The sequence below is a fragment of the Monodelphis domestica genome, chromosome 4 (genome assembly GCF_027887165.1).
Source record: "Monodelphis domestica isolate mMonDom1 chromosome 4, mMonDom1.pri, whole genome shotgun sequence".
NCBI classification, from domain to species: Eukaryota; Metazoa; Chordata; class Mammalia; order Didelphimorphia; family Didelphidae; genus Monodelphis; species Monodelphis domestica.
The window spans coordinates 133,091,488-133,110,556 of NC_077230.1; the positions used below are offsets into that span (position 1 = coordinate 133,091,488).

A 19,069-nucleotide genomic window follows, 5' to 3' on the forward strand; every position below is an offset into this window, starting at 1 on the left:
ATACTTTATTCACTCAATGAGGTAAATAAAAACATGAAAAATGGTGAAATTATTGCCGATTTTAATGACCAACTTCAGCCTCAAAAGACTGATGATGAAAACAAATCTGTTTTGTTTTTTTTAAACTATTCCTTCCTGTCTTAACAATTCTAAGACAGTAGGGCAAGAACTAGGCAAACAAGGTTAAGCGACATGCCCGCGGTCACAAAGCTAGGGAGTATCTGAGGTCATATTTGAACTTGGGTTCTCCCAACTCCAGGTCTTGGTGTCTATCCCTTCTGCCACCTACCAGCCCAGACATCTTCCTTCTTTCAGTTGAAAGGTGCTGAACTGTAGGTGCAAAATGTGGTGTACATTATCAGACAAGTTTTTTTTGTGTGTGTCATTTGGTTTTACTTACATGTTTTCTTTAGTTTTAAGGAAGGATTCAATGGAAGGGGGTGCAGCAGTTAAGGGGAAATGACAGGTATAAAAATAAAAAGCAAAAATGAAGCTTTAAAAAAGATTTTCAAAAAAAGATTTACTTTGAATGAGTAAGCTCAGCACTAGATAAAGGAAATGAGAGAAAAGTCATGGGGCCAACCCCCGAAATAGCTTCAGTCAAGAAAAATTATGTCATATAGCATAGACAATCTCTCCTGCTCCATAATATATAATTTATATAACACTTCAAGGTATGTATGGTACTTCCCCAATGACTCTATAGATACATATAAGCATTATTCGCCTTTGACCAATGAGAACTGCTGCTCTGAGAGACTGAATGACTTACTCCTAGCTAGAAAGGGTTTAAGAGAAGATTTTAAATATATGCTATCAAACATTCAAGTTTCACATCCTATTCATTACACTATTGTGCTGCCCTGTTTCATACGTGTGTACTACATGAGGGGGAAAAGGTGAAAAAAAGTGCAGCTGATCCAGGAAATTCATCACCTCTGCTAGGAAAACAATTCAGTGCTTAACATATAATTATAGCTATCAAATTGAGAAAACCTAAAATCAGGACACATAAGTGTTGTACAATAAGCCAGGGCATCTCCCTAAGAATCATAAGCAGTACAATGGCTAGGGGGTATACAGCCAGGATGTGCAGTGAATAGAGCACTGGGCCTGGAGTCAGAAAGATGAGTTCATATATGTACTCCCATGTTGTGTGACCTTGGGAAAGTAATTTACATGTTTTCCTCAGTTTCCTCATCTGCAAAATAAGATAATAGTATATACCTTGCAGGGTTGTGAGGATCAAATGAGATAATTTTTTGGGGGGTTTGGTTTTAAGCCCTTACCTTACAATACAACAGTATTGAATCAATACTGGATATTGGTTCTAAGGCAGAAGAGTGGTAAGAGCTAGGCAATGGGGGTTAAGTGAGTTGCTCAGGGTCACAAAGGTAGGAAGTGTCTGAGGCAACATTTGAACCCAGGACCTCCCAGCTCTGGGCCTGACTGTCAATCCACTGAGCCATCCAGCTGCCTCCCAAATGAGAGAATTGTAAAGCATTTAACACAGTGCCTGGCAAATAGTAAGCAAGTAGTAAGACCTAGATTTAAATGCTTCTTGAGACCCTAGCTGTTATGTCCCTGAGCAAATCACTTAACTTCATTTTGTCTGTTTACTCAACTGTAAAATGGACTTGATTTTTTCTATAAACCTTTCTAGCTGTACATTTATGATCCTATGAACTTTATCTATGGAAAAACAGAACATTTCTTTTTATGATACATTTCCTTTATTCCAACAAGTAGGTTTTTGCAAATTACAATAGGAGAAAAAAGATATTAAAAAAAACAGAACTGTGGTTAATTTTAATAACTAACCTCTACTCCAGAAGACTGACAATGAAATACTGTGACCACGAAAATATGGGTTTCAAAAGACTTTGAATTGCCCAAACTGTAAAGATAATTTTTAGCATCTTGATTTTATATAAAAAAATAAGTGGTCGCCATGGGAAAAATTCCCAAATATGAAATACCCAAGTCAGCTGGGTTTTATGGAGATTTTAATTAATATAAATGAAGGAATTAAGGAAAGGGAAAGAGACAGAGTAAGAGGAAATAGTAGGAAAAGGCTAGGGCCTAGGCCAATGGCCTAGGCCTTTCCCTTTAAGAGAGAAATTAAGTGAGTCTTTAATCACTCACCACAAGGTCTTTCCAAGCAAACCTCTAGTGTTCAGAGACCCAGCAGCCTCCTCTGACTCCTGACCTCCAATTCAGCTACCAAAGCTGAACTAAAATCAGAACTACCTTGAACTGGTTCAGAAAGCTCCTTTTAAAGAGAAATTTCTCTTGTGTCACCTCCCCTAAATTTTCGTGTCTACCAATCACAGTAGACAATTTTCCTAGGACAGCCTATTCTTCATTTTTAATTCTCACCTTCTCTGGGTAGATTATATCTTCCAAGTACTTCACACCTCTTTGTTAAGCTTGCCCCTTGCCAGTTGCCTGACCTTTTAGTGATTAATTTGACCTTCATAGGTACTTAGCACCCTTTTGTATTAGATCTAAAAATAGACCTAGCTTGAGGTTTTGGCCTCACTGTAAGTATGAGTTAAGTACCTTCATTGTTCACTAAGGAGTTTTACAACTTTATCTTCCCCTAAAAGTATGCCTAAATATGGGTGGAGTAATTTTAAAGTTCCCAATACATTCCTGATCAAGTACCTCCATTGTTTAAATGGGGAATAACCTTAACCATAACCTTAAGATAATGTTCCAAGGTAGAGTCTGAGAAATTTTAAGATTCACAATACACTTTTTTCAGTAGAGAGGTGGGATACTATGAATGAGGACTGTGACATATCCTATCAGATATGGGTTTTTTATATCTGGGTTTGCTCCTTTTGTTTATATGCTTTCTTTAGTTGTAAGAAAGGGTTTGATGGGGTGGTGCAGTTAAGATTAAGTGACTTTGGTATTTAAAAAAAGCAACATATTAATGCTTTTTTAATAAGTCAAGGTGAGTAAACTCAGACCTTGGTGGGTTTGTTTTTAGTTGACTTAAAAAAGTGAAAGAAAAATTCAGTCTTAAAAGGCTCTCCTCTAACAAGGGGTCTCTTAAACATATGTCAAAATCATACAGAATTCCTTGAAAGATGGAAGAATAGAGATAACTTAATTGAACCTCTGACTATTGATTTCAATCAAGGCAAGGAAGCAAGCTCAATTGTTTGAAAAATGCGGTCATGGGGGATATCTAGCCTAGAGTCCAAATAGACGAGTTCTCTAGAGATAGGGAGGTCTCCAAATAAATGTTCTTGTTTGTGGATCGCTTTGTGCTGATTGTATCAAGTAACTAATCAAGAAAAACTAAGCAGATGAAGACTTATTTTCAGACTATAACTGTAGTTAAATGGATAGCACAAGGAGCTGATTCCAGCATGTGTATTTGTGTGTAAATATATGTATGACTTGGACATCATAAATGAACAATTAACTAGCTCAGAATGGTGTAGGAAGATAGGAAAGAAGGCTACTTTGTATTTGGGAAATTGAACTGTTTTCAATAAATTCCAAGCTTCTCCTTGAAACAAAAACTAATTTTCTGAAAACCAATAATCTTCCTCCTACATTATTATAAATCATAGTCTCTAAAAAATCAGATAGTGAGTTACCCGAAGGGCAAGCAAAGAGAGACCTAGAACAGGGTGTAGCATATCACCACGGAAGACTTAAAAGCAGGAAGCAGCTTGAAAACATATCCGCCTGGAAAGGACAGAGGCCGGTCAATGTAACAAGAGAGCAGTGGAGAGCTCCATTGGTAGCTATGTAATAATGCACAACAACTTCGGCCCCCACCGCCCAAAGGCACATACCCAGCATTTTGCGGGTTTCCTCTGGGGATCATTCCTGGGAGCAGAGGATGAGGTTTGGATGGGTGGCGATCTACAATGTCCGAGGGACTATCCACATTGATGACATCACAGATCCATCAGTTTCCCCCCAGCAGACCAGGAGGTCCCTCTAGGTGGACCCGTCACCACACCCGGAGCTCCCTGAGGGTGGGGGGGGGCAGTGTCTCCAGCTTCCCCCGTACCCTTTCCCATGGTGCTGGCGACGGCCTCTGCCCTCTTTCTTCAGGCCCTTTGGGGGACTCAGATACCAGGCTCCCCGGCTCTTGGCCCCAGCGCCATGACCCTAGTCTAGGCAGATGGAGGTGGTGAGGCCCAGAAAGAGCAGGGCACTGTAAGGGAGGCCTCCCAGGAGTCGGGGACCCAGGCAGAAGCTTCCCGCTTCTGATGATGAGGGAGGCCGCTTTTCCTCTCCTCTGCTTCGCGACTACAGCGCTTTTATAGCAAAGCAAATTTGAGCCGATGAAATCAGTTAGATTTACCCCGCACCCGCTTCACCATGGGCGGAGCCCCTCTCCGGACTACAAATCCCGTGAACCCTTAGGAACGAGTCGGCGCGTGCGAGCGGTTAGTCATCCTTCCCAGTTTCCTACTCCGCTCCCTCGGCCCACCCCCTGACTCGGCGGGCACGCGCGCGTCCGTACGTGTCTGCGCGTTACGCAATACGCACTCTAGTGCTTCTTTCACTCTCTACCCGAACCCCCGACGGGTTCTAGTAACTGGGACGAGACTCGTAGGCGGCGGAGCTGTGCCCGTGACACGCCGTGCGCGCTCCCTGGGAGACGGCTGACGGGAGTGTGTTGGTGTGTGTATGTGTGTTGGGAGGGGGGGAGTTGTGTGTGAGTGTGTCAGGGGGCGGGGGCCCGGGTTGCCAGCCTGTCCGGCTGCGGTGAAACAGAGCGGGCTACGCGGGGGCGAGAGCGACGGCTGCCGGGCTTCTGTCCATCTGATCGTCCGTCCGTCCGGGCCCGAGCAGGACGATGCTGTGGTTCCAGGGCGCGATCCCGGCCGCCATCGCGGCGGCCAAGCGGAGCGGAGCAGTGTTCGTGGTCTTCGTGGCAGGTGAAGGGGACGCCCCAAGCCGTGGCAACCTTCATTCTCCTCAACCCTCGGCGGTCTATCCCCAAGTCCGCAGCCCGGCCGCCTAGGGCCCTCGCCTTCCCCTTCATTCTTTCGTCACCGCCCCCTCTCTCGGGGGCCCCTTCTTTTCCCCCAACAGACTCCTTGCTTTTCACCCTCCTCAGTTAACTACTCCGTCCCCTAATACCTCCCAGGGCCCCCCCCCCCCCCATGTCTGCATCCTGTCCGGTTTCCTTGGGCCATCCCTGGCTCCCTCTCTCCTTCAGCCTCACCCACTCCTACGTTGGGAGAGCCGAAGACAGCCTTCCTCCTCCCTTCCCCCCCTACCCCCCGCAAACTTCTCCGCCTTTCAGTCTGTCTCTTCATTTCTTGTTCGGATATATTTAACCCAGACATTTTCACCTTTTTGGACCACTTAGGCCTAATCCTTCCCTGAAAAGTATCCTGGGCCAGGTCCATCAAATCCTAGCCTGGCTTCTTACAACAGCCTAACTACTGGGCCACCTTCCCCAGGAAGGAGGAGAGAGCCGGGGAGCAGATATTGAGCGTCATTGTTGTGGGGTATTTTCTGTCTTCATCTCTCCCTTCCACTTCCATCCTGACCTTCGTTCTTATCCTCTTCCTTCATTCTCCCAGCCGACTGGATCACAGAAAATGTCATTTCCAAGCCTGACCACTGTAGTGTTCGATACAGATCCTAGTCTGAGGTCTAATGATAATTATTAGGGAGAGAGCTTACCTTCACCAAGGATTTCAGAATGCTTTAAAAATATACACTTAATTTCAGAGGTTTGGATGAAGGAAGGAAGATACTGTTAGCCAAGCGATTATGTTCATAATTAGTTTTGGAAGGTCAGGAAGAAAGCTGTGTCATCGGTAAACAACAAAGAGAAACCACCTGATGTTCTTAGTTACCGTTGTTAGTTTGGGAAATCCAAAACTTTTGAGCAGTATAATGTAAAAGTGTTGTCCATGTAGAATGTTATTATAAGGTACAGTTAAAAAAAAAATTCCTCTCTTTTGAACATTATATGGATCTTCTACATTTAACTTCTTTTTTTTTTTTTTAAACAGCTGTTTGCCACAGTTTTGAATGTGGCTTAACTCATTTCTTCTTATTATTTCCAAAAGATTGCATTTCTCTGGGTGGTTTTGCTCCACATTCTCACATTTTATTGCTGTCATCCAGGTTTTAAGAGTGCTTTCTATGAATCTTTTTTTTTTCAGATTTGAATTATGTGAATCAGATGAGAATAATCTGTGTCCATCTACTATTAGACTAAGATTTTTTAGTTATTCATACTTAATAGCATTATATATACTCTTCATTTTCCCATTTCTCTTTTACATATAGTATAATAGTACCAAACTTGCATTTATAGCAATGAGATCAAGGTGGGAAAATACAAAAAATATTAAAGTCTGATTTTCTTGGAGAGGTGAAGTTTTTTTTATTTGTAACTACTTAAAAATTTTTAGTTCTAAATTTCTGTCAAATGGAAGATTATTTTAATTGATTTTGAATCATGTTAATTGAGAGACTACTACTACTACTACTACCCTGTTTTTGGAAGTTATAGTGCCTATCATTCTGGGTATGGCATGAATTAAAATAACTACCATATTATTATAAGAGATGTGTCAGAAAGGAAAAGGGGAAGTCAAGTGACACATTATTTTTATTAAAATGATACTTGACACTGGTTTGGTGTTTTGAAGATTATAGCATTTTAATATATATTGATTTGATCTTTAAAGTAACCCTATTGTAAGTTGGCAGGGCAAGTATTATGAATCCCTATTTTATAGATAAAGAAACCAAGTCAGGAATTAAATAACAAGCACATAGTAAGTGATAGAACTGTAACTTTAACTCTGCTCCTCTGACTCCTTAGTTCAGTGTCAATTTTGGTAGAGTTAAAAGATTTAAATGGTTCTAGTGAATTAAAATAGAATAGTTTTTTATTAATATTTTATAAGTAAAATTACCATTGGAGGGGTTAAATATCTCATCTCGTGACTTAACCTAGAAATTAAGTTATGAAACTTTTGCAAAATATATACCCTGCTATTTTTTTCCATAAGGACATGATGGTTTTGTGGAACAAATATGAACTGCCCAAATAGTCACTTAAATTGTGCAAAAGTTAAGAAGTCCGTTAGGTCTACTCATCGTGTGTTCACAACAAGCAAACATATATCTTTTACGAGAGAATGCCCTCAGAAGTTATGTCAGATTTAAAATTATGTGTCAGATTATTATGTGTTAGATTCAATGATATAATCATAGAAATATAGTCAAATATTAATAAGATGTTTTTAATAGGATAAAATATTAAGTATTTTGCTTTGGCTTTCTGTATACTTGGTCCTTTTAAAATTAACATTATATTGATGAACATGTATTACATTAATTTAGTATTCTAATAATTACTGTTTTGTTGGAAGGTTTGTACATAGATTATGGTTATCTGATGCACATCTAGTTACCTGTTCCAAAAAAGAAGTTGGCCTTCCTACAGTTACAACAAATTAGCCCTTTTGCCTAGACTCCCTTAGTCTGGGATTTTCAGAATAGGATTTGTAGTCCTTCTACAGATATGTAGGCAATAGAAGTAGGAAGTTATACCACCTGTCAGCTCTCTGGAACTACACTAAGTCCATGACTTTGTAAATTCCACTTAGAGTTCAGAGCTTCCCTGAATTTGGTACCATGATAGTAAATATACATATTGCAATATGAACAGTACTTATGCCAAAGGAAAACTGAAAAGACATTTCCACAGCCTGAAGGAATCTTGATCTTAGAGATAGCTTCTCATTCATATAACCTTTTACCTATAAAGGTTTTCATAGAAAGCCCATGCTTTTTGACAAGTGAAATTTTTACTTATAAGTTAAAGAAATTAAAGAATTGTTATTGTTACAAGACTAAGCAATTACTATGTTTCAATATGCTCTCAGAGACTTTAAAAGTGTTCTAGAGATATCAAAGAGTACATGTGAAATTGCAAAAGAGCTTTTTTATTTTATACTTAGGAGAATGAAAAGGAGAAAAAATATACTCCTCATTGAGATTTTGAATGAACAAATATACAACTTTGTTGAAGAAGGTTGAGCTCCTTTCAGGAAAGGTGCTATTCAAATTCAACATATTAAAATCTTACTTTTTGAAAGCACACAATGTACGATGTCTGTGAACTTGTTGTTCTTGTTAAACTTTTTCTTTTATATTTTGAGCATTTGATTCAGAAAATAATCCTATGTTCAAGAGTATCAGCATTTAAATTATAAAATGTTCTTTAGACATATACTTTTTCCCTTAATATTTTATGAAGATTTCAGTTTTCAAATTTGGAATTAAAAGGTAGTCCTAGCAATTATATTAAAATTTTTTTTTAACTTTTTTTTTTACCTGAATATTGGTTCCAAGACAGAAGAGCAGTAAGGGCTAGTCAGTGGGAGTTAAGTGACATGATCACACAGATTTCAACTTCTCATCTTTAGGCCTGGCTCTCTTTCCACTGAGCCACCTAACTGCCCTGGCAATTATGCTTTTAAAGAAATTTCCTTTTCTTTCCACATTTTTTTACCCCCAGAAAAAGAATTTCACATGAATAGATTAGAATTTGGATTAGTATATTTTTAGGTTTTAAGAATTTTTAAATGTTTTACAGGTGATGATGAACAGTCTGCACAGATGGCTGAAAGTTGGGAGGATGAGAAGGTTACAGAAGCTTCCTCAGACAGTTTTGTGGCGATTAAAATTGATACCAAAAGGTTTGCTCACATCCTAATACTTCTTTCATTTTTAACTTTTTTAGTTATATAGCTGCCTGTGATTCTACATTATCATAGTATATTTTGGACTTAAGAATGTAGATTTGACAGATAATAGAATGCTTTAAGTAGGGTAGGAACTTTTGTCCTGTTATCCTTTTCTAGATTCATCAGTACCTTAGAACTAAACTTTTAATGTTCTGTCAAAGAGTAAAAACTGATTTATCCAACATCTTAACCAATAGCTTGTCTTAATAAAAGTGCTTTTATATATTTATAGTGCAATAGTAATTGATGTTCATATTAAAGACTTTAAGCCTCTTCACTATTCTAAAAGGTCTTCCAAATAACATAAGAAAGATTAAATTGTAACCTGTGTGCAGCAATGCCTCAATTAAGAAATCTTCTGGGAACAAAAATGTTTTGACAGAGTTGATTGTTGAAAGTTTTCAATTGACCTAGCACTAGATCACTGTCATTAGTAATAGATAGCAGTGGTGCAAGACTCTTCAATTGGGTCAAGGCAGACCCAGCTAAGAGGAGGGAGTATAGGTATTTCTAGGGCTTACATAGGCCAGCCATTTGTAAGTATAGGAGTTATTGTTTACACTGTAGGAGTATTCCATTTCTATGGATATTTGTAGAGTTAACCTCTGGAAGAAGTGGGAATGTTGGGGAACAGACTATTTTGAATGGAGGAGGAAAGGAATATTCCATGGAGATTTATTGGTTAGGGAATTTGTGTCCCAGAGCACACCCATATGCATGCTGAATTATTTCTACCTCAGTTAATGAAGTAATAGAGGTAATAAAATATATTTTACTGCAAAAGGTGTATCTTTGAGCCACCTCCTCTTTGTTAGTAGGAATGTTTTGCATAATAAATATGCTTTCTTGCATTATGACTCTTTTTTTAAAAAATTTGGTCATTTCCAAACATTATTCATTGAAAACAAAGATCATTTTCTTTTCTTCCCTCCCCTCCCTCCCACCTCTCCCATAGCCCATGCGCAATTCCACTGGGTATCACATGTGTTCTTGATTCAAACCCATTTCCCTGTTGTTGGTATTTGCATTAGAGTGTTCATTTAGAGTCTCTCCTCAGTCATATCCCCTCCACCCCTGTAGTCAAGCAGTTGCTTTTCATCGGTATTTTTACTCCCACAGTTTATCTTCTGCTTGTGGATAGTATTTTTTAGATCCCTGCAGATTGTTCAGGGACACTGCATTGCCACTAATGGAGAAGTCCATTACCTTCGATTGTACCACAATGTATCAGTCTCTGTGTACAATGTTTTCCTGGTTCTGCTCCTTTCGCTCTGCATCACTTCCTGGAGGTTGTTCGCATTATGACTCTTTAAAAACTGGTCATTTGTATATACATGAGACATTTTAACCAGATATTCCAGTCCCTGACTTATTGATTAATCTATTTTATTGCAAAGAAAAGTTGAATGTTCTTAATTTTGCAGCTGTTCAGTGGCATCTAATAGTATACTTTATTTAAGTATTAAAATAAAGCTAGGAAGGAAGAATATGAAGTAAATTATCATATAGTGTACTTGAAATTTTAATTATATTATCAGCTTCAAGTTATCTAGGCCCTTTAGATCTATTTCCATAGCTAAAACTCAGGCTAGTCGCATGCTTTTAAAATCTGTTTCTAGGTATTTTTATCAATTTAATTTTGGGAATTAAGATTAATAGGATTTAGAGACAGTCAGGACCTCAGAGATTGTGTAGTCTGCCTCATTTTACAGATAAGGAAACTTAAGTCAACAAGAAGTTAGGTGATTTGACAGATCACACAACTAGTAAATAGTAGAACCAGGATATGAACCCATATTTTCTGACTAAATCCAGTGCTCTTTCTCCCTTGAACCATATGACTTCTTCCCATGAAGGTTTTGAGGTATTAATAATAATGTTATCTGAAAATAGAAATTGTGGGACCTCATATTTATCCCTACAGAGTGATTCTATTGATTTTCATAGCCTCTGTAGGATTGGCTGGTGGGAATATAAAATGTTAGATATTTTCTGCTTTCCAAATAAAAAACTGGATTATATATTATTAAAGTGATATCAGATGGTAGTAATTATGGAACCTGTCAAATAAAAGCTTTGAAAATGAAACAAATTATATAATATTTGGAAAATAATTTGTTTTTTAAAGCAGTCACTTTAATCAGTTAAAACCTGTTATTTTGAGAAGTATCTGCTGCAATTCAGTGCTATTTGCCTATGGCTAAATATAGGACAAATAGTTCTGGGGAGTTTTAGCAGCAAGTAAGTAGTGTATCAGACCAGCTGGTTGGCCAGTGATTATATTCATTTGAAAATAATAATAATACAAATCACTCCCAAATCATATGGAATAAAGTTGGTTGTTTTGTTTTTTTCTTTTAGTTGATTGTTGTGTCTTGGGAGAAATAGCTGTGGTTAGATAATTCATAAAATCTTAAACTGTAAGGGACCTTAGAAAGCATCTATTCCAACTTCTTTATTTTGTGGATGAGGAAACTATAATCCAGAAGTCAAATTTTTGCTTAAGGGCATATAAATTGTAAGCAGAGCCAACCTTTAAACTCAAGTCCTCCAATTCTATACCCAGTGTTTTTTCCACTAATAAGTCTTCATTAAAAAACTAGTATTTGGAAAATATTTGTAACAATCTGTTGACTATATTTGGTTTTGTTTTACAGTGAAGCATGTCTACAATTCTCACAAATCTGTATCCTTTGAATGGAGAAAAATTATATAAGTTTTAGTAGAATAACTTAACCTTAAGTGACTTGGATAATTCATGAAATATTTTTAAGAATCGCAAATCACATTTTTAAAAAATAATGTCTTTTATTTATGGTGATATACCTAATATTTGAGATAATAAGTTTGTAGCATATGAAATCATGAAAGTTATAGTGCCATTTTCATTGTGTGATATATTCAGTGGGTGTCAGGAAAGCCAAGGAATGGCAATTGGTTGTACTTGTAGAAGAAGGTTCCAAGATGGATGTAAAGGAAAGACTACATTATTGGAAAAGGGAGTGAAGCTGAGGACTTTATGCAGCTCTGTCCCCTTTATATCCAATTCATGGGCAAGTCAAGACATCACCCCATGATGTCTTTGGTCCTTTTCCAGAATGAAGAATGAACTACAATAACAGGAATAAGAATGAAGGATCAGTTGGCAAGAGAATGGAAGCAGTACACTTGACCTATTTACTCAAAGATGTTCATTAAATCATGCATCTTTAGGTCCAGGATTATAGTTTGATTTAATTTTCTTAAAGATACTTTATAAAATCATGGACCCCCTTATGTTTACAGCTAATGAGACTGAGACCCAAAGGTAAGAGTGATTTGCCAAAGTTCACACAGAAACATAGTTGGTTATAATATAAAGGGCCTCAATTCACAAAAATGAAAATGAAACTGCTCTTATCCTTTTTGGTAAGACTACCAGTTATTTTATAAAAATAACCAGTTGTTTCACATCATGAATCTGTTATTAGCCTTTATTTTATTGCACAGATCCTGTAGTATGTGTCCCATCCAGTTTCTTTATAGGAGACAGTGGAATTCCCTTGGAAGTAATAGCAGGAAGCGTTTCAGCAGAGGAACTTGTTACCAGAATTCACAAAGTCAGACAGGTAAGAGGGAGCAGAATTCATAAAGATAAGAATATGCTATATCAGGGGTTCTTTTTTAACTCAGTACAGAAATGCATTTGAAGCCCCTTAGTATATTCAAGGCTAACCAGTTACATTGGACCTTTAAGATAGTTAACATGAAAGCAATAAGCCTTGCAGTTTTGGAAGCTATTTATGTGAAGCAGTCTTTAAAAATACTGGTTTGGGGGGCAGCTGGGTGGCTCAGTGCATTGAGAGCCAGGCCTAGAGATGGGAGGTCATCCTAGGTTCAAATTTGGTCTCAGGCACTTCCTAGCTGTGTGACCCTGGGCAAGTCACTTAACCCCCATTGCCTAGCCCTTACCACTCTTCTGTCTTAGAATCAAAGACTGAAGATAAGGGTTTTTAAAAAAACAAACAAAAAAGTTTGTATCCTGCCTATTTGTAAGATAGTGTGACTTTTGTGTGTCATCCTTCTCTTCCCGCTCCCCTCGCTTCTCCTTATTCCATGGTTCCAGTACTACATACTCTTTATGTTCATTTTACAACTTCTTGTAAAAAGTCATATTTGTCCTTTACTCTTGTTGCTGTACCCCTTCTGCCTTTTGTTAAAGAGAAATTGAGCAAAAGGATGCTACATTTTATGCTTTTGGTTTTTAAAAATTTTAAGATTAATTTAAAATTGATTTAAATGAAATCAAGTGTTATATTTAAAAGATCTTCTATGCTGTAGAAAATGGCAAAATTCTTTAATATAGTCTTGGCATAATTTATAATTAGAAATTTGGAATTATTTGCTTAAGCTAGTTTAAATGTGTTACAAGAGGTCTTGGTACATGCCTTCATTCTATCTAATAAAACCATCTGGGCTTACATTTCAGGCTGATCTATCAATATAGGCTTAGAGTATTATGTGTTGATTAAATTCTCATTTGTTTTTCCCCAGATGCACACATTAAAAAGTGAAGCATCGGTTGGAATTGGGAACCAATCAGCTAATCTAGTTTCTAACCCTTGTTCTTCTTTTGAACATAACAACACTTCAGAAAATTCTCAAGCCAGAAATGTAGAGCTTTGTGAAACACCATCCACATCTCCTGATACACAATCAAGCATTTCTATAGGTAATTTTAAAATTACTGCTGTTGAACACGTCCTTCTAATTTGGCTAATGATATTTTTCATGAATTATGTCTTTAAAAAACAACTGTACCATGGTTCACTAAATGCTGAAGATAGATGCAGGTAAGAAGTCCTAATATAGATAGTCAAAATTCACTCAATTGAAAAATTGTGTTATACTATAATTAAAGGAATTCTATCATAGTTGTTTAAATTTCCTTTGTGAACTATGAAATTGCTAATCATCTGGAGAGAAGAGGTATAGATTCAAAAGAGACATCAAAAGGAAGTTAGTATATTTAAAAATTCTTTCTTCTTAGTACAGGCAATTATGCTTTCATCCCTGAGCATTCTTTTTGTATTTGGATAGTATGTATGTGACTAAATAAATATAGAGGTTAGAGTTATAGATTATAAAAGTTAGAAGTGATCTTTGTCATGTAGTCCTTCCAAGTCCATAGCTGATAGTTATTTTGCCTCTTCCTGAGCATTTCTAGTGAAGAGAGCGAGAGGGTGATTACTTTGTAAAATAGTGTGTTCCTCACAACTAAGTATATCTTCTCTGTCAGGAAGCTTCAGTTGACTCTGAACACCTTTTGAGGGGCCCCCAAATTCTTACTTTAACATTGTTCAGGCTTTGTATACCTTCTGTCTCACTCCTATTCCTACCCCACTTCTACCATTAGATTGTAAGATCCTTATTGAGGGTTTCTGGTTTTGTTTTGTTTTTTCCATCTTTGTCATCTCTGTTTAGCTCCAAATCTTATATGCTATTAACAACAACAATAATAAAATATTTGTTGAATTGATTTGGATAATTTTAATTATTTGAAAATTCTAATTATATTCATTGAAATTTGCCTCCTAACTTTCTGCTTCTTTTGGGACAGGATAGAACTCAAGTTCATTAACAACACCCTAGGTCTACACACTGTGCTTTTTAAAAAAAAATTTATTGATGTTTTCTGGTTTTATATCATCTACATTTTTTATATCCATCCTTTACCCTACACTCTTCCCCACCCCAAAAAGTAATCCCCTAAAACAGAGAAGAAGAAGAAAAAAAACTTAAAGTCAGCCAACACATCAAATCAGATTTGACATTATATGTAGTATTTTTTTTAACCTTTACTTTCTGTCTTAGTAACAACCTTAAGACAGATGGCTAAGGACTAGGCAGATATTTGGGGTTAAGTGACCTGCCCAGGGTCACACAGCTAGGAAGTGTCTTAAGGCCAGATTTGGACCCTCCTGTCATTCTATCCACTGAGTCACCTAGCTGCCCTGGATGTAGTATTCTATATTTAGGGTTACCATCTCTACAAAGAAGGGAGGAATGTGCATTTTTATAACTTTGGGGGAGGGGCAAACATGGTCATTATAATTTAACATTTTGTGTTGTTTTGATTGTTTTGTTGCTTTTTCCATTTACATTGTTGTAGCCATTAGGTATACCATTTAACTGATTCTGCTTATTCAGAATTTATAATATTCCCATGTTTCTCTGTATTCATCTTAGTTACCGTTTCTTATAATATAGTAATATTTCATTATGCATACCATAACTAATTTAAATATTCCCCAGTTGACCATATACCTTTCTTAAGGTAGCCTAAAAGAACCTTAGCTTTTTTGTATGCCTTGTCACACTGCTACCTTATTAAGCTCTCTGTCCATTGAAACCTCCAGATCTTTTCTAGACAAACCAAAGTCTAGCCATTTTATCCTTTCCTTTTTACTTGTGAGGTTGATTTTTTTCTTTTATCCAATATGTTAATTATTCCTTCTAGTTTTTCGCTATAAAAATTTTATGAGTGTTTTATCTGTGCCCTTATGAAATTCACTGATAAAAACGTTAAACAAGATATAGCACAGATTCTTGGAGCTCTACACTGGACATCTTTTTTCATATTGACACTGAACTGTTAATGACTACTATTTGGGTTTGGTAGTTCAACCATGTTAGAATCTACCTAACTATCCTGTCATCTGACTTCCATCTTTCCTCCTATAAATAGTTATGATGTTGAAAAAAAGAATGTTGATTTTTAAAAAAGAATAGTCTATACTATACTAATCTTACTTATCTTTTTTTTGACAGGGTTACTAGTCTTAGACTAAATTGGACATTTGCCCTATTTCAATCCTGTGGCACTTTTCCATAATCTTTGTAATATCACTCAATAAAAAGGCCTTTAAAATATTTTAAATTTAATTTTCATTTATTTATTTTTAATTTAATTTTTAAATTGATTAAGAAAATTTTTCCATGGTTACATGATTCATGTTCATTCCCTCCCCTCCTCCCAGCTCCTTCCCATAGCCAATGTTCAATTCCATTGGGTTTTACTTGTGTCACTGATCAAGACTTATTTCCATACTATTGATATTTGCACTAAGGTGATATCTGGAGTCTACATCCCCAATCATATCCCCATCGAACCATGTGATCAAGCAGTTGTTTTTCTTCTGTGTTTCTGCTCCCACAATTCTTTCTCTGGATGTGGACAGCGTTCTTTCTCATAGGTCCCTCAGAAATATCTTGGATCATTGCATTGCTGCTAGTAGAGAGATCTATTACATTCTGTTGTACCACAGTGTATCAGTCTCTGTGTACAATGTTCTCCTGGTTCTGCTCCTTTTACTCTGCATCAATTCCTGGAGGTCATTCCAGGTCACATGGAATTCCTCCAGCTCATTATTCTTTTGTGCACAATAGTATTCCATCACCAACAGATACCACAATTTGTTTAGCCATTCCCCAATAATTCACCACAAAGAGTGTGGCTATAAATTTAATTTTTATTTTTTAAAAACCCTTACCTTTTGTCTTAGAATCAATACATAAATATTGGTTCCATTGGTAAGGGCTAGGTGACTTGCCCAGTGTCACACACACAGCTAGGAAATGTCTGAGGCCAGATTTTAACCTAGGAAATCCAGACACTAGACCTGGCTTTCTATCCACCAAGCCACCTATCTGCTTGACTAATAGGATCTTGGCAATCATATTTACCTATTCTTTTTTTTTTTCCAATTTAAACATTATTTTATTTGGTTATTTTCAAACAATATTCCTTGGAAACAAAGATCCTTTTCTTATCCTCCCCCCTCCCACCACCCCTCCCCTAGCCAACGCACGATTCCACTGGGTATCACATGTGTCCTTGCTTCAAACCCATTTCCATGTTGTTGGTATTTGTATTACCTCTTACCCAATTACCTATTCTTTCAGGACTCTGAGATGGTTTTTCTTCTACACTTGGCAATTTCAACTTGTTAAAGACAGCTAGGTAGTTTCTAACTATATCCCTACTCATTACCTTAATTTCTTTTCTCTTTAAGCCATTTTTATTGTTTGTTTTTCCCATCCAAAGATCATTCACTTAATAAGCAAAAAAAATCATTGGTCAATTAGACCTGCCTTCTCCCCATTTGTAGTAATCATTTCTAGCACCAGTTCTGTGTCTTCTTTGAGCTTCCTTTCTTCACCAGCATACAGCTTAAAAATACTTTTATTTTCATTGCTTTCCTTACCAGTCTCAGCTCACCATGAGCTTTAGGGCTCCTGATGTTATTCTTTTTTTTTTAATCCTGAAATTATTCTTAAAGGATCATGCCCTATTTTTTATATACAGATTCTATTGCTTGCTTTGTTTCTGTCTTTTTTAGATAAAAGTTGGTCATTGAGTTTCCTGTATAATTATATTGATCTCTTTAGACATCTCTTCTTTCTCATTATAATTGCTTCAGTTTTATTTTATTTTTCAATAATAGTATGCTTTGATCTGCATTCAGTTCTTTCTCTGGATCTTTTTTTGTCACAAGTCATTTGGCATTGTCTTGAATTGTATTGTACTGCTGATAATAGCCAAGTCACTCACAGTTGATCATTATACAGTATTGCTGTTCCTGTTTATAATGTTCTCCTGGTTCTGCTTGATTCACTTTGTCTTGTAAATTTTTCTTTTCAGCTTCATTCTTTTAGTTTTTAAACATTATTTTATTTGGTCATTTTCATACATTATTCATTGGAAACAGAGATCATTTTCTTTTCCTCCCCCCTTACCCCTACCCCTCTCCTAGCTGACTCGCGATTCCACTGGGTATCACATGTGTCCTTGTTCCGAATCCATTTTCTTGTTGTTGGTATTTGCATTAGGGTGCTCATTTAGCGTCTCTCCTCAGTCATATACCCTCAACCCCTGTAGTCAAGCAGTTGCCTTTCCTCAGTGTTTTTACTCCCACAGTTTGTTCTCTGCTTAAGGATAGTGTTTTTTCTCCTAGATCCCTGCAAATTATTCAGGGACATTGCAATGGAGAAGTCCATTACGTTCGATTGTACCACAGTGTCTCAGTCTCTGTGTACAATGTTCTCCTGGCTCTGCTCCTTCACTCTGCATCACTTCCTGGAGGTTGTTCCAGTCTCCATGGAATTCCTCCACTTTATTATTCCTTTTAGCACAATAGTATTCCATCACCAACAGATACCATAATTTGTTCAGCCATTCCCCAATTGAAGGGCATTCCCTCATTTTCCATTTTTTTGCCACCACAAAATGCAGCTATGAATATTCTTGTACAAGTCTTTTCCCTTATTATCTCTTTGGGGTACAAACCCAGTAGTGCTATGGCTGTATCAAAGGGCAGATAGTCTTTTATTGCCCTTTGGGCATAGTTCCAGATTGCCCCCCAGAATGGTTGGATCAATTCACAACTCCACCAGCAATGAATTAGTGTCTCCACTTTGCCACATCTCCTCCAGCATTCATTACTTTCCTTTGCTGTCATGTTGGCCAATCTGCTAGGTGTGAGGTGATACCTCAGAGTTGTTTTGATTTTCATCTCTCTGATTATAAGAGATTTAGAACACTTTTTCATGTGCTTATTGATAGTTTTGATTTCTTTGGCTGAAAACTGCCTATTCATGTCTCTTGCCCATTTTTCAATTGGAGAATGGCTTAATTTTTTGCACAATTGATTTAGCTTCTTATAAATTTGAGTAATTAGACCTTTGTCAGCAGTTTTTGTTATGAAGATTGTTTCCCAATTTGTTGCTTCCCTTCTAATTTTAGTTACATTGGTTTTATTTGTACAAAAACTTTTTAATTTGATGTAGTCAGCTTCATTTTTAAGTGCTTCTCTTTCATCCTTAGTTGACTTCTCTAAAGGATTAATAGTCCATGGTGTCCTACTTCTACTTTGTCCAGTGCTATAGAAGTGTGTTCTCCAAAGATCTAGGGTTAATGTCAAAATTTGTCTAGTTTTCATGTCCTTTTCTGTCACAAAATTTAGATGGAGTGGTCATTTCTCCCTAAGGTGCGTTAGCAACAAAGTCTAGAATAGTATTTCCCCTCATTGGCTCCTCAACCTATTGAGAGAAGAAATTGTCATTAAGGCAAACCAAAAAATTATTAGTTGTTCTGCTTTTGGTAGAAGGAAAGCTCTAGAAAATATCTGGATAATTGAAGTTTCCTATCTTTACTATAGCATGCTTTTTTGAGAAGTTTGTGATCTGTTTCCCAATTCTCTTATTTTCTTGTTCTGTCTAGGTGGTCTGTAATTATTCTAATAACACTTCACATCTAGTTCTGCCTC

General features: G+C 37.0%; 1 protein-coding gene across 3 annotated transcripts in view; it reads left to right on the forward strand.

The window, feature by feature from the left end:
• The first annotated feature begins 506 nt into the window (after window positions 1-506).
• UBXN4 (UBX domain protein 4) overlaps window positions 507-19,069 on the forward strand; it is a 46,981-nt gene continuing 28,418 nt past the window's right edge. Inside the window, exons 1-5 of one of the 3 annotated variants that reach the window (XM_001363929.4) lie at window positions 507-4,916; window positions 8,612-8,714; window positions 11,420-11,448; window positions 12,252-12,370; window positions 13,296-13,473. In XM_001363929.4, coding sequence (XP_001363966.1) covers window positions 4,835-4,916; window positions 8,612-8,714; window positions 11,420-11,448; window positions 12,252-12,370; window positions 13,296-13,473 — 511 coding nt within the window. In that variant the 5' untranslated portion in view covers window positions 507-4,834. The remainder of the gene's footprint in view (window positions 4,917-8,611; window positions 8,715-11,419; window positions 11,449-12,251; window positions 12,371-13,295; window positions 13,474-19,069) is intronic. The other 2 variants (XM_007494106.3, XM_007494105.3) reach the window with 2 other exon arrangements.